This window comes from Plectropomus leopardus, chromosome 15 (assembly GCF_026936395.1).
Source record: "Plectropomus leopardus strain MGB_pleo_1.0 chromosome 15, ASM2693639v1, whole genome shotgun sequence".
Taxonomy (NCBI): domain Eukaryota; kingdom Metazoa; phylum Chordata; class Actinopteri; order Perciformes; family Serranidae; genus Plectropomus; species Plectropomus leopardus.
In genome coordinates, this window is record NC_142190.1 from 27382387 (window position 1) to 27404437 (window position 22051).

The window sequence follows — 22051 nt, forward strand, 5'->3', positions numbered from 1 at the left end:
TCGAGATCTCAAGGTGCATAACAAGGATATACACAAAAAGTACAAAGTTTTGCAATGCCATCTCCACATTTTAACTGTACATAACTAACTTTAAGGTACTACATGTTACATGTAGGATTTTCACAAAATATGTCACTACTAGATCATCTACTAGACTCTTGCCAGTAACCACTGGTTTTTGGCAGGGAGAGACTTAAAATTAGAAAATTGAAAGCATCCTGAGAGCAATGTGCTGCAAGGCACAGCCGAACCCTTCCACAATCGCCGGAGACTGGCTGTACATCTGTATTCAAGCAATTCAGCCTCCCATAAAAAGCCATACATTAAATTTCATCTTCAACATGCTTTTAGCATTCACTTCATTTTTTTAATACAATTATTGAAACTTCATACTCTACAAGATATAACAAAATGAGTCCAATATTAAACTCACTCCCAGGCCCGGCTGTATCAGCCAGATTCTTCTCATTTTATCTGACAAATGTAACAGGTAAATATGCAGTCTGTTGCAGAATTGCTTGTGCAAACATTTAAACCGGGATGGTAAACACTGTTTCCATCTCTATTAGTACATTTCTACCACTTCCATAGCTAAGTCACATCACAGCTCGGTGAAATGAATTCTCAAAGCTTTACTACGTTTACATGCACTTAAGAAACCAGATAATTGCCAGAAATTATGTTAAGGCATGAAACTGGGCAACTCCTTTAGAGTATGTCTGAAAGTCTGATTTTTATAAAAACCACAGTTAACATGCAGTTAGTCAGTAAGAAGATTACACCAATCCCTCCTCCAAATTTTAAGTTGCCACATTTAAGTTGTACTACTTATATAGGAAACCCTTTAATTAAGAGGACACTGTCACATGGATATTTCTTAAGATTGGAGCATTTGGACTGACTGTAAATTAAGACAGCACGTTTTACTGTGTTTAAAAAATTCAATCAGACAAAGCTTATTTAATAAATGGAACCACTAACAGGGAAATCAATAGGTTTGATCAGCATAGATTAGAGTTTTGGATGTAATAACTCTAAATGCACTGGCTAAACTAATAGTACTGCCTTTTGTCCTGCTTTACTGCCACAATGATAATGCATTTTCTGTATGTATGTATATATAGTTATAAATGAAAAAAAAACAACACTTTTTAATAGTGTATAAAAATCCAAATTCCCTCAGAAATCTAGTTGGCTTAACAAAGTTTCTCTGAACACTATAAACTGATAAAAAGCAAACATTTGATTTAGGCATCAGGAGGAAAAAACATCTAAATCTCTGATTCCATCTTTCTAAATATGAATATGTTCTGATTTCTTTTGTCTTCTGACAGTAAACTGAATATTTTGGGGATTTGGACAAAGCAAGAAATTTGAGATTGTTATCTTGGGCTTTGGGAAACACTGATTGACATGTTTTTCACCCTTTCCTGACATTTTATAGAACAATCAACTAATCAATTAATTAAGAAAATAACCAACATATTGACAATGAAATCAATCAATCAAAGCTGATTATAAAATATCAGAGTGCTTAAGTGCATGTAAAAGTAGCCTTTGAAATGAAATGAACCTGCTCCTGAAAACCCACTGCTCCACTGACAACTTGAAGAAGTCCATTAGAGCTACTGTTTGAAACAAAGATACTTTGAATATTTTCACATTGAAAAGAATCAGCACAACAAATTTGACAAATATATAAATAGGAAAATCTTGGACTTAGCATCCAATAAAATCAGAAAGGTAACTATACAGTACACCATAGGAAATTATCCAAACACAGATGTTAGTTTATACTGTAATCCAATTGATTCTGTGAACCAAAGTGTAAAGTTATGTAGAATACTGACACTTTATAAATTCTATCTTTTTTTGGCATTATTTAGCAGCTTATAAATGACTTTGAAATAATGGCTTTTGTGTGATTATATGTACATAGATATGTGCACATGTATACAAGTCAAATATTGTTTTTGACTTGCTTTGTGCACTGTCAAATTCTACCAAAATAGTAGCTTTGTTAAGTGAGGCTGAGAAAATATATCTCTTTAGATACTGAGATAGTGCTTTACATTTGAAAATAGGAGGCTTCAATGACTAAGACGTTCATCGAAACCAATCAGACAATGACTAAAGCGTGAGGTCATTCAGATATAAGGCCATTAAATGTTATCGTTCATGCTGTGAGGTATGTAACTACCTCCCTCTTACTCATCTTCAAAATAAATGCACAAAAAAGTCACAAGACTTATTTACAGCAGAGGCAGACCTAAGCAAGGTTAGTTATAGTTCCACTGCACCAGAAACACTTCAGATGCTTTTCATAACACATTCACAGGGCCTGAACAAGATCTTTATAAAAGCTACATGGTGTACAAATGTTGACGTATTCTTGTCAGATTTACTGATGCAAATGAGAGAGATGTTGCTGAGTTATTACTTTCTGTCTTGACTGGGTTGCCATGTAGCTTGCTGTTAATTGTATCACTAAATTCACATCAACTCACATAAGGACAAGATTCAGTATTGCACTAGCTAGCTACATTAATTAGGATCAATTTAAGGCTGGGCAATATATTGACATTATTTCAATATTGTAATATGAGAGATATGGTCTTAAAGTTTGGATGGATATCATAATATCCTAAATTTTGTTTTTTCCTGGTTTTAAAGGAATCATAGTAAAGTGGTGTAATTTTCAGAACTTACCAGTTCTATTATTTGCCTTTACACATTTAGTCATTATATCCATATTACTTACGATTTTTAATCAAAAAGTCTTATTTTGTAAATGTTTTTGTGAATGCACCCTTTAATATTGTTGTATATCAAAATTAATATATTTACTTTTCTCCATATTGCCCAGCCCTGGATAAATTACAGTTACAGTTGGATTATGACGGTTAACCATCTGACCACTATAGCTATGGAAGCCAAAGTAATTAATACTGATTGAATAAAAAAAAGAAAGAAAGTATGAAATAAACATGCAAATAAGGTGTGTAAAATATATAAATTGACCAACAATTTGTGAATAAGGACCTAAAATGACATTGGGAAAAATGCCATGATATAAAACCAATTCAGAAAAATAAAAGTAAATTCAAAAACTCTGAAAATAAGAATGAGTTTTCATATCTCTCGAATAAATTCAAAAAGTATTGTTTTATTTATATATTTTACACATTTTATTTCTTTGATCATTTCTTTCATGATTACTATTTATTTAATTAATGTGAACACTTTGGGCCTCCATACACAACGTTCATATAATATATAATATAATATGTGAGAGACTTTCAGAATTGATCAAGTGGACATTTAAGAGTGCTGCCAAATGTGTGGATATGGTACAAAGCTGCTATGCTGCTCCTGCTCAGGTAGTATGAATGTGCTGTGAACCAGCTCTCTCATAAGGTGTTACCAAACTTCATATAAAAACGTAGCTTTCAAATGTGAAACATCTTACAATTTGAGATAAACTTACTAGACAAACTTCCTCTATGCTGATTACTTCTACATCATCTTAGTGATGCAAAATCTTCTTTTCCCACCCGAGACATTTTTAAAAAAACTCCTGAGGGCAGATGTTGCACAGGCAGCAACATTTAACAAATGCCTATCTTTGCAATCAAAATCTGTATCATCCTTATCACATCACCTTTGAATGTTTAATAAGATTAACTGCTTAATGGCATGACCTCAGTTTTGTAACAATGACGGCGGCGAGCTGTTGTGGATCTGTCAAATGAGGGTTCTTCTCCATTACTGAGTGGACTACGTAAGCAGGAAAGATGTTACAAAGGTTCCGATATGTTTGATACTGGTGGTCTGGGATGACGTACCGCTCTTGCTGTTCGGCTGCAGATGGCACCTCCCATGGCGAGTTCCAGATTTGTTCCATTTTGTCTGGCATGCTGCGGACCATCACCCGCTCGCAACACGGCATCAGGCTGTTACTCAAAGGATATGAATGGTATCCGTAGGACTCGTTACCGCAAGGCAAGGGGTCCCAGCTTGCATGCTGCTCGCGGCACAGTGGAGGTCGCCTCTGTCTCATTGGGTTGCTATCATATAGCCTTGAATCTGATATGCTGTCCATACGAGTCATACCAAGAGATCGCGTGGGCTGGGAGGACAAAGGTGGGAGGACATTCTGAGTGAGGGGATAGTCTCCGGGGCAGCTGGACCTGGCTCCCACTGCGACATGCTGGATATGTGGTGCTAGGTGAGATCCAGACTGCTTACGGGGGCCCTGCTTGGGTTCCTCAGGTCCATAACTCTGTACCCTGGTCAGTGCTTCATGACGAAACCCGTGGGAGAAAGCTTGCATCCTACCCTGCGCAGGAGACTGCTGCTGGCCCTTCATGCTCTCCTCTAAGCTACTGTCAACAGAGCTTGGGTACAGGTCTCCATAAGAGGAGAAGGAGTCACTGTTCGAATGGCTGAGGCAGGATTCAAGGCAGTGGCTGGGATTTCTCTGATACACACCATGCTCGTGCTCCATGCTACAGAAACTGTCAACATTATGCATGCTGCTCATGCTCATAGTTGAAAAATCACTGTGCAGTGAATAATATCCATGGTCGCTAACTGAGTCATACTTTGGGAACTGTTCACTGTACGTAATCGAGGCGCCATGACTGTTAGTAACTAAAATAGGAGGGTACTGTACACTAGACATGTGCTCCAGGGAACTGTGCGAGAACTGCAAAGAACCTGGCACTGGGCTGCTGGCTGATCGTGTGTTCAAGGCCCCAGCTGCGTGGCTCTTGGCAGGCTGCATGGTGGGCACGCTGAGAGCAGACACAAGGGAAGGCACTGAATTTGTCTCAGACTTCCTAACCGTGGACAGTGTCTCTGGAGGTTCACAGGCCACTGAGCGAATACTGGGGTCAGATTGACGTTTGGGTGCCACGCGTTTGACCTCGGAGTTGCCGTCCCCCTTTACAGTTGCTGGACCAGTACCGCACTTCGCTAAAGCTCCCTCACTCATTGTCTTCACCGCAGACAATTTGGCAAAAGCCCGTAGTTCGTCAGCCACAGACCGCTGCGGCTGGTTGACACGCTCTGGATGATAGTACTTGCACTTATGTCCATATGTGCACTTTTTCCCTTATTTGGAGAAAGAGGATCAGATCAAGAGACGTTTAAATTATAAAAACAAAAATTCAACATCATTTTGACACTGATATAAAAAGACACTAAGGGAACTTACCATAGGGGCAAGGTTGTTTTTTGTGCTCTGGAACAACAGGGCGCTTGCGGAGGAAATTTTCTAAGCTTGGACCATGTCTTCCCAACGGATCATCAGGCGGCATAAACCTTTACAAAAGTCATTCAAAAATTAAAAAAAAAAACAACCCTCATTATTTAAATGTCAACTTTATTGTCTTCAGCATAAAGAGTTGCTGCCACAAAACAGAATTAATAACTGGTCTTCAAAATTTTACACATAAAATATTTTAAATAAATAACCATGTATACTACCAACCAACTTTGTTATAAACATATCTTTCCTTTTAAGACCATATCCTCAAAATCTCTAACTATGCTTATGGGTTGAAAAGTCCCAAAGTGCATTATTACATACATAATATATCTTGCTTCAAGAATGAGTCATGGTTTCTTACTTGTCATTGACAAACGAGTACATCAGGAGACGCTCTTCTATAAACTTCTTCCACTCGGGCTTCTCATTTTGCAAGTCCCTGTAGTTGTCATTCGACACAATAATTCCATCAGAATCATAAGACAGCTTCACTATGAAGCGATCATCGTAGCACACCACTCTCCTTCCTTGAACTCTCCGCGATGGGGTGAAAACCAAGATCTTCTCTTTTTCCAGTTTCCGTAAGATTTCTTGATCTGAAAGAGAAGTTTTATCTAAGTTGTAATGTTGATTTACCATTAGTGCATCAAAAAAGAAACCAGGCATTCAAAATGTATTTTGATTTTTTTTCTTTCATGTTGCTGACATTAGCTGCCTCAGCAATAAATCAATTTCTGCAGCTGACCTGTGCAACACTAGCGGTTAATTAGTCAACTTAGTAATTAGTTAGTCAATTTATAAACATAATATTATATTAATCACTCTGTCATATTTCTTATTACTAATGCCATTTAACTTGGATGTTGCGCCGTGGAAGGCTTCTTTTATATTGCCAGAATGTGTCATAATGACAAATGCCGGTTCAGCCAGTTTGCATAAATCAAACAAGTTTAAGCTCGTACGCCGGACCGGACCGACAAAACCGGAAATCGTCCAAATTCTGTTTGCAAAAATGAAAAGAAAACAAGTCTGGTTGGGGAGACGTGGTCAACACAGGTTGTCTTTTCTTTGGCGAGAACTAGAGGTGAGATTTTAACAGAAAGACATTCTATCAGCCCATTGAGACATCTTCTCTAATCAGGCTTTATAGAGACCAGCGATCAAACTAATTACAATGATTATTAGCCTATGATGAAAGGTGGCTGATTGCTTGGAGAGCCCTTGAAAGTGAAAATACCATATTACATATAGTTTGACTTCCTTCCCTGTCTTACAAAAGATAATGATACAAATTTCTCCAACTACAACTCACAAGTACTAAGTATCTTCAAATACTGCCTAATAATCAGCTTTACTACCTGTGATGAGGGCGTCAGGCCTTGACTGTTCCTTTCTCCAGGCTGGAACAAACACAGTGATGTCTTTGTGTCCTTTCTCCATGAACCATTCAACAGCAAGTTGGATACCACGGCAAGAGAATACCTCCTTGTTTCCATGGCTAGAAAACAAAACAGTGTAGTATAGGGGTGCTTTTACCTAACAATATAGGCATCTATTAGAGGCAAATGTTTTAGGTAAGTGCACTTTGTATGACGCAAAGACCAACTAAAAGTGCGTGTATGTTTGCTAGTGTCTTACCTCATAGCCACATTTGAGCCATCAATGACGATGGGCCTGAGGTTATCAAAGCTATCCACAGAGTCCTCTTCTACTGACACCTCTGGGCTAACAGTCTCTTTAGCACAAGGGGGGCGTGACGCTGACGTGGCTGTACTGCTGCAAGGCTGAGTTTCAGGCTCTACTTTGTTTCCAAGCCTTACTAACTCAGCAAGGACGTCGTTAATAAGTGCAGCAGCCCCGAGCTTGTTGAGCACTGTCTCCACCTGCTCTCCTGAATAGCCCAACTTCAATGCAAATTCCATCTTAGTCTGGTACTCTCTGTCGCTGGCAGGCTTGATGCCTGGTCCCGTGCCGGTGTCATCCTCACGAAAATCTTGCGCAGTGCTACTCTGGGAAAAGCTTGGCCGGTCAAGGCATGGAGAGCGACAGAGCTGTCGATGGGGTTTTGCGACAGCCAGGGGCTCCCTCTTCTTACACCTGTTCACCTGAGCCCTCCGGTGTTGCTGATCTTCTGATTCGCTCTCTGAGCTGCTTCCATCCTCAGAATCATCACTGGCATGCCGGGCCTCGCTTGAGTCAATGTTCTCCTCCCTGCATGGGTGTTTTTCCATTTTGAGCTTCTCCACCATCGACCATACTGTCATCACTTTCGTCTTGACACCTCAGATTTCCACCCCATGCTTCCTCACCTCCACCGCAACCAGGGACTCATGCTCAATGCTGGACTTCAGCGCTCCAGGCCTGCAGCGTAGAGCCAAAGTAACACGTTCTCCCCTACGTGGGCAGGCAAAATCAAACTAATAAATCCTGAAAGAGAGCAAAACATATAATAAGATTCAACACAAAGACTATTCTAGATGCACAGCATCATATGCAAGCAAGAGAGACCCCCCATCCCCACTGCTCATTATTGTACACAATCTGTACTAAACAAATGTACTGTATGTACTCTGACCTTAACAGCCCTACCTGTGCAAGCAGGCAAATAGAACCCTTCAGGTCGGGTGGGCTCTGCAAATACACACAAATGCTTGCGCAAGTGCAATTTTTTTTTTTGTCTTGCTGCTTTTACTTCATCCTGGGAAACACTGCTGGTTATCATGTAAAGTTTAAGGGCAGCATTTAAATAATTTTTGTACTTGTTCACTCATGGGACAACAGAAGAATATGTTAATGAGAATAACTTCATGGGAAAGGACTGATCTGAGTACAGACATGCAAATTCTCTCTGTCTGACTGTGTTTTGGTGTCTGTGGTTCACAGAAGTCGAGTTTAATCTTTTGTTTAATTTGCATTTTGTGGCAAAACTGGTTGGTTAAATAGACTGCGATGTCTGCAGGCTGTTCGTTTTGTCTGTCAGTCCTGTTCTGAGTGAAATAGTATATGTCACACCTACAAACTCATGGATTCTTTCTATTTAATCCATTTGGTTTAAAAACAAAAGTGAGAAATATCTGACATTTCTGGCCTGTTTTCTGGATGATTTTGTGTTTCTTAATCAGCATGTGAGATCCCACCACTTGGATTCCAATTATGATGAGTTTAAGATGAGGAATTAATTAAATAATATAACAAAAAATTTAAAAAAAACATAGATGTTACCAATCATTTTGAGATTTTACAATACAATGTCAGAAATAAAGATTCATAAAATCCTACTTCCCATGTCTGAACATTTTTAAGACATGAAAGATTCATTTAAGTCAATGTAATACTGATTAAAGCCCTATTTTTGGATTAATAATTAGCCTTTTTTTTACTGATATGCCTTTTAAGGCTTTTAAGGATCCACAGGAACCCTGTACTAATGTTAGGTTGTAACTGCATCTTTGTGTGAATATTATAGAAATTCAGGCACTTTATTCACAATAAACAAATGCATATTAAAAAGAAACTGAAAAGAATCTCCTCTTGCTTGTAGGTCCAATATGCAAAACTATAGATACTACAGACAACAAAGACTCCACCTGACTTCCCCGCCTCTCTGTCTAACCGCTTTTAATATGAAAACCCCAGCCTTCCTACACAAAACGTGTAAATGTGCTGCAGAACAACCCTCGCCTCTGTGTGCACAAAAGCCTTGCTGGTCTTGCAAGCAATATTCGAGCCAGACACACATGGGGTGAGTGCACGAGTTAACACAACCTGAGACAAAGTGTGGGCTGAACAGTGTATCCCTGCGCCTCCAGCCCTCTGACAGACAATCTGAATTGAACTGAACTCCTTAGGGAATAAAGCTCTTTCATGGTAAAGCAGAGTCGGACTTCAGGGGAGTCTGCAGTATAAACATGCACCCCTGTTAACGAGTCCATGTGTACATTTTTACATATTGCTAATCAAATTATCTTAACACATGCTTAATGACCAGAAACACCAAACCATACTCTCCCCCAGTCTTGCAGAGAGTAGAATGCAGCCAGCTTCGAGCTTCAAGAGGCGCAGCCCATGATGTGCGTTGCTTAGCAACACAGCCTTGTCATCAGCTAACTCCTTTTTACCAGTCACGACTAACACAAACACAGCTCATCATCTCTCTTCAGGCAGTCAGTAAATGCAGAACACTTACAGCTACACTACAACTCTACACTAAAACTCTTGAGGCAGCATATTTTGCAATAAAAACAAATTACATTACATAGCAAACACTATGTGAGTGGCAACACCTTCATCAGGTAATACACAAGACTAATAATCATGGAAGACCCTGGAGGTTGAGTCAGTCTATGACTACACATGCATACCTTTTAATGGCAGTATTTCATGTAGCCTTACAGAATCAGCAGCGCACACTGTTTCCCTGCTGATCACAATTTGTATGGCAAGGATGGAGAACAAACTTAAAACAGTTAGCTGAAAATAGAGGGATGATGTGGCTCTGTTGTGGAACTTGCACCGCCCACTGTCATTTAAGACATTTTATGAGCACATCAATACATGTTTAAGGGAGCAGAGCTGTTCCAATCATTTCCCTTCCACCTCCAGATTTACAGGCTTAGACTCAGCAAGGCCTCCAGACTCTCTCTGCACATGCACTGGCTCGTGTGCTTCTGTTTCATAGCAACAAGTGAAGCAGGTCCCTGTAGCCATCTTTTACATTGCTGACCTTACATAGTATCCAGTATGAAACAGGTATAAACTGCACTATGGCTAGTGTTGCTTTCATGTGAATAAAAAAATCGAGGAATTTAAAGTTAAGCGTAGCCACCGCTGCATAAAATTACCCAGCAGTTATTTCATGAGACAGACACAATGACAGAATGGCATGTAAGTGTTACAGTGTTAACACAAAGTGTGAAAACACTATCACTCTGCACAAACGACATTCTGACATTAACTTTCAGCATGCTTAGCCACCACCTTAAGGAAAGACCCATTACTTAAAAACTACAAACAAACGACTTAAACAGCGGCTACCACAACCCCTCATCAGTGTGTTCTGCCAAAGCAGCACGTGGGCCTTCAAATAACTCATCTTCTTAGCTTAAAAGCACAAACATAAATAAAATTGTCATTTTTGGTCCTACATTTGACTCAGCATAGCCAAGGGGAAGCCATAGGAAACTGTCATCCAAGACACAAACAAACAAACATAACCTAATACAATCTTAGACCTTATTTACATTAATCAGATGATGGCATGATGCTCCCATTTCACTTTAAACTATGCACTTCAAATCAGTGACATCTCTGTTACAACTGCTACAATGGGAAGAGATTATGTTTTTTGCACACTTGTAGTCATCTTACACATCAACAGACAAGATCACTGACACCAAAATCCTCAATATGACCCTTAAAGATCTGTTCAGTGTGTCAAGCTAACATTCCACCATGAAAGGCAGATGTCTTGTTAAAAAAAGTTATCTTTTTAATCATATTGTCTAAGTTTCAGTGACTTATATTGCGTTAAAAAAATCCTATATACTATAGTATATTCTAATTGTGCTTGGTTCATCATCAGCAGGATTTAATGCTCTTGGCAGACAACCGTTCATTCTTTTCACTGGCTATGCATTCATTTGAAGTTACTGATGTGTTAAGGTACCTGGATGATTACTCTTTGCATTGGTTAGAGTGCACCACAAATACATAAAATTAAGTTGTGTCTGTTTTATATATGCGTATGAAATAATTAATACATGAGGACACAATTATCATGATTATGACCCTGAAGAACAACTTACTTCATACTTCCCCATCTTTCCCATTTTTTAAAAGTGTGTTAAAGGTCATAAACACAGCATTAAATTCTAACCAACTCTGCTCTATTAATTCTTTTTTTTTTTTTTTTTGGAAGAATTTTAACTTTTACAAACATATCCAAAAAATACATGACTTAAGAGCAAACTACATGTATGTGCAGCCAATTTCAAACACTGCATTGATATCAGTGACAACGAGAACACAGGGAACCTCCTGAAGTGATAACATAACTGTGTTATTGCATTCACCAGCTAACTAGTTTATCCGTCAATCCAAAAAACTGAAGTGCATGATATCATTGGCTACAGCATCATGAGTTGAGCAGAATGAAACGGAGGAAGGTTAAATAAGATGACAGTAAAAAAGATAACAAGCTTACAATACACTTTAACAAATAACGGTTTGACACAGCTAATGCACACAACGACACCTTTGTTAAATTGATTTTTATGAGATATAACAGGTTTGACATCCTTAGGCCCCGAGTTACGGTTAGCACACGCTAGCATGCTAGTCTACCGTTACTTGGCCAGCTGGAGTCTACATTTTAGCTCCGCAAACTAACCGGCCTTTATCGGTCTATGGTATTGGTCTGGGGCTAGAGAGCGATTAGACAGTTGTCATCGCTGGCTAACAATAACTAAAAAGCCTGCCAGGCAACACGGTGTCTATTTAATAAACGATAGAGAAGCTAAGTGGTCAGCTAATATACAGTAATAGCCAACTCAGTGGCTCCACAGGCTAACTTGGTAGCTAGTTAGCTTTAGCTGCTGAGCGTGTGCTAACATTTTTTTTGCTAGAATACTACTGTAACTTGAGATAAAGTTGACGTCCCTTTTTATATTAGACGGAAGTGAAACCACAGCAACATACAATTATTCTCTACATTATCTGCAAGCATACTACTGACATCGTTGACTTCAAACGGTGCTCATCTCACCTTGTTGCTGTCATCCTCCTCGCCTGTAACAGTTATGTTTTGCTGCCATTGGCGCTGTCGCAGTTTGGTCAGGGTTGCCAGATAACGCGAGGGAAACAAGTAAACGGAGCGGTGAAAAGACACCGGGGTCATAACACCGTTACAAACCTGATTTCTGCCCCTCAACAGTTAATCGGACGTTTCATCAACGCAGGGCTATTATTATTCTTTCTTTGTGGCTTGTGGGGACATTTCCCAGAACACTGAGCTTTGCAAACAAGCAAAGGCAGATTTATCATAGATTCCGACTTCTTAAAGTTGGAAAAACTTTACCATGAACTCAAACTGGAATGTAAATTTTGATAAAGTGTGGTAATGACTACTTTTATTTGAGCCTTCATTTACTAAACATACTTTCTCCTCATTTCATTAAAGGTCCCATATTTTTAAAAAGTCAGTTTTAATGTCTTCTTAAATATAAAGAAGGTATATGTGCTATATAAATACTGTGACAGTATCAAAACAAACAATCCATAGAGAAGTGCACACAGTTCATATTCAGAAACTGTGCATTTAAACAAGCTGTCAGGATTTCCATGAATTTGTGATGTCACAACAGGCTACTATAGAGTGTCCCAGGGCTGCCATTTTTCTGTGGGCCAACCCGGAAGCTAACATCATACTGGTTTCCTTGTGAAAAAGCCTATGAAATGCTTTCATTGGATTTTGGATAATTGCTGAAAATAAGCTTGTGGTAAACAAATATTCATGATACTTACGTATTTTATTCAGCAAGATAATCTTCACAAATGAACACCACTTTTGGGATTTTTGAAGCCTAAATGCAATCACCAGAAGTAAAAGTTATTGTTAGACTGTGACTATCTACGTCATGGTTGTCATAAGGCTGTCATAAGGCTGTAAAGCGGTGTTCAGCGTCAGAGCTTCAAAGTTCATAGATAAGGTATTTACCGACGTATTTTGTATAGAACAAAACATAAAAGTCTCTTCAGCTTGATTTAATCACAGACCTTATTCAAGGTTTCTAACAAATAACCCATTCAAAAACCCACTGACTCCAAAATGAGGGAACCAGTGCTGACATGCTCATTCATTTCTGTGTTTTAGGACTCATTGCTGGGGTACTTAATAAAAGTAGTTTCAAACTAGAACCTTTCAAGAATACAGGTATATTCAGGATGACAGCATGGCAAAAAATATTTTTTGAACATTAAACCATGAAAAATGTTATAATAGAAATCCAAAATAAACGTACAAACCTGAAAATGAACACAACTTGGGGGCTTAAAATGACTTGTTCCAAATTGCTAATTCCCACTCAGTTTTCGATCTTGTAGTTTTATGCATATATTGTACTTACATACAAACATAAAACACTTGTCAGTGAGTTCTAAATTTTGGGCTCGCAGCTTTGCGTTAACTAAGACAGTCCTGGATTTAACTGGTGGCCTTTGTGTACATGTTCTACTCAAGTACTCAGGTGAAATTTAATCTGCAAACCTTGTGTGAATATGTTTGTCAATCTGTAAACTACACAACAGGTCTGCCAATATTTCTCTGCCTTTGGCTCAAAGGCTGCTCACCCTGTGACTTTGTATATGAACAAGTGAGAGAAAACAAAAAAAGAAAATAGAGGAAATATGTCTTGTCATGTTTATTTTAGTGTAAGGCAGTGTTCTACTCTGACAAAACAGTAACGGATTTTCAAGAGGAATCTCCTAATGTAACATAGGTGTAACTTAATAAAAAAAATCCAAAAGGTAAAAAAACCCAAAAACCTCAAACAAAAAGAGAATATTGCCATTTTGTAATAACCATTCTGAATACAACGTTACAGTGTACAAATAGCTGAGAATATAAATACAAATTCTTTGACATTTGTTCAATATTATACTATAAAAAACTACATCATCTGACATTTTAACCTTTGACTGATCACATATTAAATGCACGAGATAATGATACAAGGTGAAAATACCAGTTTATCTTTTGACATACCATTCAAAATCCCCCCAAAATAAAACCACATTTCATTCCACAAGCTTATAGTAATGCAACCATGGAGTGCATCATTATAGTAAGAGTTTTAAACTTCACAGGTCTTCAAGCTGTTGGAAAATGGAGGAATAACAGCAATAACGGGTCAGAAGCAAACAAAGTAAATTTGAGATTATTAGGTAATGCTATTTTCTGCTCCTTGATTTGTTTTTTTCTTCTGCCATTTTTTAGATTTAGATTTTTTTATTTTTCACTCTGGCCTTTGCTGCAACATCTTATGTAAAGAACTTTCATTAACAGGGTAACAGGGTGTGAAATGTGATCTAACTATGCCTTGCAAAGCTATCTACAGTATGTAAATGAAGTGCAGCTGAAGATATGATGCAAAAACTATTAGAACATCTGTACATTTCCTATATATGTGTATCCTGTTCTAGGTTGAGGGGAAGTACTAGCTGTTAGATGGTTTGAGATTTAGACACATACAATAACAGCTCCAAATATACCCTGTGAATGTACCACAAGACGTGTTTGATATTGTGGACTGAGCTATTTCTCTCTGTGAATTTAAACATTACTAACGTAAAGCTTACTGGAGTAGAGAGGCTGTGAGAACGCAGTAAACACAAACATAAAGCAGCACTTAAAGCATACATGTGTTTCGGGGCAATTTGCAAAGTAAGCGAGACTTGGCTAACCCAGTTTGGCTGAGCTACAGAAACCTAGCTGATGAATACCCATAAAAGAAAAGTGTGGCATCACTACTGAGACCTGGACACCGAGGCTACATATGGGTATAAACATTCTAGTAAAAATGTAATAGCTTAATGAGATGAATCTATCAGCATTTTCAATACAAACAAAACTTGCAATTTTTAATACATTGACATGTATGTGGCCTGTGTGAAACAAGCAACGGTTGCTGTGCAAATACAGAAAACCCCTTTTGATTTCCCAAAATTGATGTAGCATGACTGCACACACTTCACATTTCAGAATAATTCCAAATTTGAATTTATGGGCCAGTGTACTTTTTAGTCTTTAAATTTTCTCTCAGACACAGAATAAAAAAGGAAAAACAAAGCAGAAATAGTTATTTGATTTTAAATTCAAAATCCAAAAATGAAACATGGAAAACAAGCCATTTCTTGTTTTCAGGGTCAGAAATGGAATATACAGAATAGAAAGGCCACTTAATTATCTTTTCCTCTCAAAAGCTACATAAAATACAAAGAAAACAAAGATGAAAAGCCAGTCGTTTTTTTCCCCCTCATTTTCTGAAACCGGAAGTTTTAACCACTCTCATTCTGAAGTCGTCAAACACTGCTGTTCTGTCATTTTGGAATCAGATACCGACACCAGATTACATATTTTGGCAGCAGTATGATATGCTGGGAAGTGGTGTCAGTATGTAACACGGCCAGAAAAAATCTTTTGCAGTGTTGAGGTAAACAGGTCCAACAAACCCAGGCCTTTCACCCAGGAGCCCTGTTTTCACTTCCCATATGCATGCCAAACCAGGATGTTCTATCCTAAACCTAACCACCTACGTCTGTCAAAAGCAGAGATAGAGGGACACCCACAGCGTAATAGGTAGACGCAATATAACAATAACATCACTATCCACCTCTGTTGCTAACTATACTGATTTGATTTTGGTACGCATGCATTAAACAGTGTTTTTTGTTGTTGTTTTTTTACCCAGGATAGCTTTCAATTTAAGAAAATTAAAAAAATTCTGGTTCTTCGTCATTGTTTTCTTAGTATTTTATTTTCTTTTTAATAGGAAAAAAGAAAAATAAATGGCTTTTCTGTTATGTATATTCCAGTTCTCGCCCTGAAAAGCTAAAAACAGCTTGTTTTTCCATTTTTCATTTTTGAATTTTGAAATGAAAATCAATTAAAAATTTCATTTTATTTTCCTTTTTTCATTTCTGTTTCTGAAAGGAATATTCAAAGACCAAAAAGTACACTGACCATTATGTCCTGTTTCTTACAGTGTACAACAGCTCTTTTAATGAATCAGTTGTGCAAGTAAAAAATGAACAATTACTCCCTCGGATGTGACATAAAAGCGCTCATTAGCACAAGTGATCTCAACACCAAGAGCCTTTTAATTAAAGGTTGCCTCGGAGAGTTTGTTGCAGGCCATGTCTCTGGTCGTTCTTGTTTCATCTTTAGACACACCTGTGTTCACAGGACTCCCAGTGTGAGATAATCCTTCCCTGCTAGCCACCGGTCTGCTTTTACTACACTGATTACAGGACTGCAAATTAGTGGCAGCGTTACAAAAAACATCCTCATCAACATCATCTGATTCATCATCGATCATTCCAGAATAAACAAAGGTGCTATGAGGTAAACAAGACTCTGACTGCAGAGGAAGGTGCCTGTTGTACAGCTCTGTACTCTGTGAAATTAAATCACAAGGCACCCTGTTGGACACCTTAGAGCAAAGATGCTGCAATTTGCTGTTAGGACAATCACTGCTGGATGAACTAGAAAACATGTTGTGTTTGACTTGGGTTTGACTGAGACTGAGTACTTTCTCAGTGATTTCCCCATCTGTTAGAGGAAGGCTTAAAGCCATTTCTGACCTTGTTTGCCATGATAAGGCCATAAAGCTGCTACTGTCTCTAACCTCCGATGCAGACACGAGTACATTCTTTTTGTAATAAGCTGAGGAATCTCTTTTAGAGTCCTTTTCGTTTTGAGGACGAGAAACGAGAGCAGCTCTGTTCTCCCTGTGTCTGTCGGGCATGTTCAGCTCAAGGCTTTCTGTGTCCAGAGACCTACTTCTCCTGTCTAGAGACAATGGATTAGGCATGGACTGACTCACTCTTGTAAGGCCTAGGTGCCGTGGGAGACTAGCAATAGCCCATGTGTTACTGATCAGGTTCTGCTCGTACAGGTCCAACATTTGATAGTCACATTCGGCAAACGCATCTTTTTGCAGGTAACTTTCTTCAAACTCTTGATAGGGCGATGAGATGTCCTCCTCCAGCTCCATTTGAATCTGCTCATCATATTCGCCCTCATTATGCATGTCCACTACATCGAACGTGACTATGGTGGGTAAGGCCTGCATATTTGACGTGAAGGCAGAATTCGTTTCCAAATCTTCCACATTATCGTGCAAGTTACTCAGCATCTGAGAGTGTTTTGTGTAGTCCACGAGTGCTTGAGAGAAACACACAGTCTGCCCGTCATCTAAGTCATTGTTGTCATCTGCAGACTGGGAATTAATATTTTTGTACGGTAAAGCCACGGGCTTGTTTTCCTCAAGATGCTGCTCTTTGGGTTCACAGAATGTTTCAAAATCTGGGTCGGACGTGCTTCCGAATGATAAGCTGCTGTGCCTTTTCTCACAATCGGCATTTATGGATTTTGTTCTCTTTTCCTTGGAGGCAGGCATGTTTCCTTTTTCATCAAATACATCTGGTTCTATATTATTCTTGTTTAGCAATCCTTGGGGTTTGGAATTCAAATTTTTATTTATGACGATTTCCTGCTGACCAGCAATATTTTGGGCCATTTCCGGGGATTTACTGCAAGTGCTTGGCATCTCTAAAAAATCTTCAAACAGTTCAGGACTTATTTGCAATCGATTCATGTCTGGAACAAAGGTGGAATCTGTCACATCGACTGGCTCGCTTAAATACTGTTTTGAACTGGGCTGTTTTGATTTGTTTTCGTAATGTGGACTGATGAGACTCTCATCAGGTGCAAAAAGTTCATAGAGAGCATCACCACTGTAGCTGTCCCTGGGTAACCTCTCTGCCCTCAGTCTGTCGTTTTTTTCTTGTCCGTCATCTGGCCCTGGGGTGGTTGAATCATAGTAGCCCTCATCGCTGTTTGGAACTGATTCCTGATGCTCACTTTGAGGAGTTAACACGTCAGCGATTGAGGAAGCGTCCATGCCGCTGGCTTGCTGTGCACTGTTACTGTTCAGTAAGTCCATATTGTGAGAACTTGTCAGGTCAGCAGTCAAATCTGTGTGGTCTTGATTGCATGTGCAGCATATTTCCTCTGACGCATTTTTGCCCCAGAAATCCTGAAGACACTCCTCATCCAGATCTTCGGGGGAGGCCATTTCTTCCCCACCACCCTGATAAGTAAGAAAACAAGACGCCCTCTTTCCTCCATTTCTGCTCCTTTCTCCAGAAACAGTGCTCTCCGTCATGCTGTCGTCCTCTTGATCTGCGATTATGTCCCCACAACCTGTGAGCGAATCAAAACTCTTTAATGATGCGACGTCTCCATAAATCAGGTTGAGCTGATCCGATGAGCCGGCAGGTGTTTCAGACTTCAATATGGGCTCTGACATCATCTGAAGTTTCAGACAGGGCTCGCTGTGTCCTCGATAACTCTCCTTTAATTCATTAGAAACGACGGCCATCAAATTAATTTCTTCCATCTCGTCATCAAGCTCAGACTTTGGGCTGCTTTTCTCCACGCTTTTATCTGATGGCATCTCATCAGCATCAATACATTCGGCACCAGCATCACATATGACATCTGCAAAATCAGGCACATCCGGTTCAGATCCCAGGCACTCCGTGACGTACTGCTTGGCGTTGTCCTGGACAACAGGCACCTCTTTCTTGCAGCGCGGAGAGGACATTGCAATCATTTCAGTTTTATCCAATCCAGCATTTCTATGGTTTCTGTGATACCTTAAACTTTGAAAAAGACCCCTCAAACCCCTTTTCTGACGAGTGAGAGTCAGAGATTTGTGGTCAGCAGCAGGGTGACTACATTCATTGTGACAGCAGCTGTGGAGCTCTCCAGCAGAATCCCTCTGGCTGTGGTACTCAAAGTCTCCAGCTGAGGTGTACCCACTTCTAAGATTGTCATCGTGACTAATCTTACTTAGCCCATCATGTGTTCTGCTTTTGTTGATTCCTTTCTTAGAAGACCACTTGTTCGGATTTTTACTCCTCCCTCCAAAAAAATTAGGTAAAATACAGATGCTTTTGCGAACTCCAAAAAATGTCAGGGCAGTCCTCCTGAATTTTCCAGATTTCTGGGATTTTACAGCAGCATTCATCATATCTGGCTGAGGCTCCTCCGTGATGTCATTGGGGCTGCATCGGGAGAGCTGTGCAGAGGCCGATGCCAAATTCTTGGCATCACTTGGTGGCTCTTCTACCTTACGAGAAGCCATGCTTACCACGTTTACAAAAGCAGTCCAACTGCAGGCATAGTCGCTGAATGTTCTGAATCAGCTGATCGGATCACTGCAGTGAATTTGTCCTCCATCTGATATGAGCCCTGTGTTGGGAAAGTTGAGACAAAAATCAATGATCAATTAAAATATAACATCTAAATAATCATCTAAGGTGAACACAAACATGACTTTTTTGAAGCATTGGTATTTTGCTTGGCACCTATGCATACACACCTGTGCATTACCAGATGCATAAAGCTTTGTGAACAATTATGACTTTAACAGTGTGCATGCACAAAGGCAGAAATATGCATGCATATTCTTTTGGTCAGATTATAAAGCAGTGCTTATACCTCATTCTGTTTTCTCAATCTCATTAATTAATTAATGTAGCGCTGAGTGCACATGCACAAGCCTTATTTTCAAACCCAGAGTTCACTGTAAATAGATGTAGAAATGCCCTTAAACAGCCATTTATATATCAATACTTGTGCGCCGTCGTCACTCACCAGAGCTGTCAATAAGAAATAGAGTAAAGAGAGCACAATTTCACTAACCTCGACATCTCACATATATTTGTAGCGTCCATACCACTTATTCATCACCTTTCAGATAACCATCATCGTGGTAAAATCTCAATTATTATTATTATTATTAAACGTCAGAAGGATCAGTCATTCATTCATAGGCGGGCATGTTGAAACTGACTAAATAAACTGCTAATGGGGAGATGACTAAATAAAACTTAAATGTATCATTAATAAATCATTTAAAATTATCTTTATAAATAGACCTTTGATTGAAATATTACAGAATGTGGTGCAGCCTGCAAACACACACACACATACACACAATAAATACACAATAAATCAAATTGGCCTAAAAACAATATCTCTCAACTTATTTACTTCCTATCACCTGCAGCTGTCTCAGCTTAAACCATGTATTTGCCAGGTCTGAACCATGCATGAGTTGCACACATTCTCACTGCATATTCTTTCATTATAAATCCCCGTTTCTGTGTGGGAAAAGGCTTACACTTGTTTTTTGTGCGTATACATCATTTATGCACCTTGCCACCCAGGTATTCCCTAGTCCAGATGTCTATATGCTACAGCCAATTTTGAGTCTTTACGTCTCTGTGTTGTTTTTGCTGCATTTAAAAAAAAAATGTTGCTGAATTGGATCTGAGTAGGCTCAGTCTCTATTGTGAGCCATTTCTGTCAAGAAAAGCCATATAAACACATGTAAGAACATATGCAATACTATTGTGGTGCCACTTTCAGGAAGACTCTGGTAAATACGTAAAAAAATAATAAAAAATAACAAATAACAAAACTGTGCCCCAAGGTAAGATGCATAACTACAGACCTGTGAAATTAGCTTCAACGCCTTTGCATAATCAATAGAAAGCTTATCAGCCTAAGCAACTTACTGTGGCAGTAATAATAATAATGATAATGATAATAATAACTTTATTTATATGCATAAAATGCAACACAAAGTAGTGAGCATAAGAGACAATCAAAACAATTGTCATCGAAAAAAAAGATGATAAAAACAATCAGTTTAAAATGCAGGTTGTATTATTTTTTTAGAACTTACTTTTTTCAATCTTTGCATATATACTTTAAATTTATACAAAACCTATGGTCTTTGTATAGATATTTGAGTGTTTTAGTGTATATTTCTGCAAAAAAATACAACATTTAGTTATGCACATCTAAACACGTGCATGCAAGTGAGAGACAAAGCCAGACTTAAGTAAAACTATCCAGTGCATTTTAAACTGATAATTGTGTTATTATATTAACACAATAACCTTTATAAGTCATAATGATTAAAATGAAACCCGTAAGATTGTGACCTCTATTTTGGTGTACTAGGCCAGGTGATAAAGCAACAGGCTCCAGATCTACAGTCACTCTGCCACAATGCACACCAGAGGTGGAAGGTGGGTCACCTTTTTTTTTTTAAAAAATAATGTACTTTACATGAGAGTCTCAGCAAAGATAAAGGATAGTTCAGCTAACGTTGAATTCAGTTCAACTAACAGACATAGTTTGAGACGGTAGTTTACGTGTAAAACCAAACTAAATGCCACATTAGCACATTGAGGCAATGGAGCTAACAGGGTAACGTCGTTAAGGTAAACAAACTTACCAGCTAAAGCCACAATCTCGCAGCGCGGAGCCGAGAAAACCTCTCAGTGCATGCTTCCTGATAACGCTAACTTCAACTTTGGGTTACTGCGGTTGTCGTGTTGTCGCTTCGGGCCCCGGAGTAGCTTTCACCAGACGCGATTTCATTTGTTTCCAGCCACCGTTAGCTAGCTGGTGTGCTTGCTAACACTCACCAGTGTTTGTCCTGCAGTTTGTTGCTGTAACGTGAGTCTGACAGTTGCTAACGGTGGGAAACGTTAAACCTCACCGCGGCAACACGCTGTGATATAAATACGCACACTAGCTACACACGTGTTAGATTCGTGTGTGTAGTTTAGCCACGCATGCCGATTTCACTTGAGATGTGCACAAAAAAAAGGCAGCGTTTAGATGCTGGATGATGACTTCCTCTCCCGACTTCTCAGGTAATTTACCCAAATCTCCTTTCGTGACGCTCCTCTCGGCGCATGCTAGTGACGCAACACGTGTGTAACGTGTGTTTTATAACATGCTAATAAAACGTTACCCTTATTATTTCTTTAAAAAAAACAAACAACAGTAATTAAATCGGTGGTTGCATGTGGGTTTGTCATTGAAGGGTTGAGTCTCAGTTACAAAGGTTGGATGATTTGCTTGCCTTACATATCACCTCTGTTACATTTTGCAAAGTAAAGCTGTTGACCAGA

At 39.0% G+C, this 22051-nt stretch overlaps 2 protein-coding genes across 2 annotated transcripts; both read right to left on the reverse strand.

Annotated features, from left to right (window-relative positions):
• Positions 1-3285: 3285 nt before the first annotated feature.
• On the reverse strand, positions 3286-12186 carry zc3h12b (zinc finger CCCH-type containing 12B). The gene is made up of 6 exons (XM_042499274.2): positions 12036-12186; positions 6911-7699; positions 6631-6770; positions 5634-5868; positions 5219-5325; positions 3286-5115 (listed from the first exon to the last, which is right to left on the reverse strand). Exons 2-6 carry the CDS (start codon positions 7534-7536, stop codon positions 3689-3691), a joined length of 2535 nt encoding a protein of 844 aa, XP_042355208.1. The 5' UTR covers positions 7537-7699; positions 12036-12186; the 3' UTR covers positions 3286-3688.
• Positions 12187-13674: 1488 nt separating this feature from the next.
• On the reverse strand, positions 13675-21826 carry LOC121952811 (APC membrane recruitment protein 1-like). The gene is made up of 2 exons (XM_042499652.2): positions 21367-21826; positions 13675-19307 (listed from the first exon to the last, which is right to left on the reverse strand). Exon 2 carries the CDS (start codon positions 19198-19200, stop codon positions 16147-16149), a length of 3054 nt encoding a protein of 1017 aa, XP_042355586.2. The 5' UTR covers positions 19201-19307; positions 21367-21826; the 3' UTR covers positions 13675-16146.
• Positions 21827-22051: the final 225 nt, after the last annotated feature.

Bases quoted from the DNA above. Each gene is read 5' to 3' on its own strand.
- zc3h12b (XM_042499274.2), bottom strand. From the start codon at position 7,536: ATGACAGTATGGTCGATGGTGGAGAAGCTCAAAATGGAAAAACACCCA. The intron at 6,771-6,910 runs GTAAGACACTAG...TTTGTTTTCTAG, and splicing joins GGCTCAAATGTGGCTATGAG to CCATGGAAACAAGGAGGTAT. The intron at 5,869-6,630 runs GTAGTAAAGCTG...CTTCTCTTTCAG, and splicing joins GCCTGACGCCCTCATCACAG to ATCAAGAAATCTTACGGAAA.
- LOC121952811 (XM_042499652.2), bottom strand. From the start codon at position 19,200: ATGGCTTCTCGTAAGGTAGAAGAGCCACCAAGTGATGCCAAGAATTTG.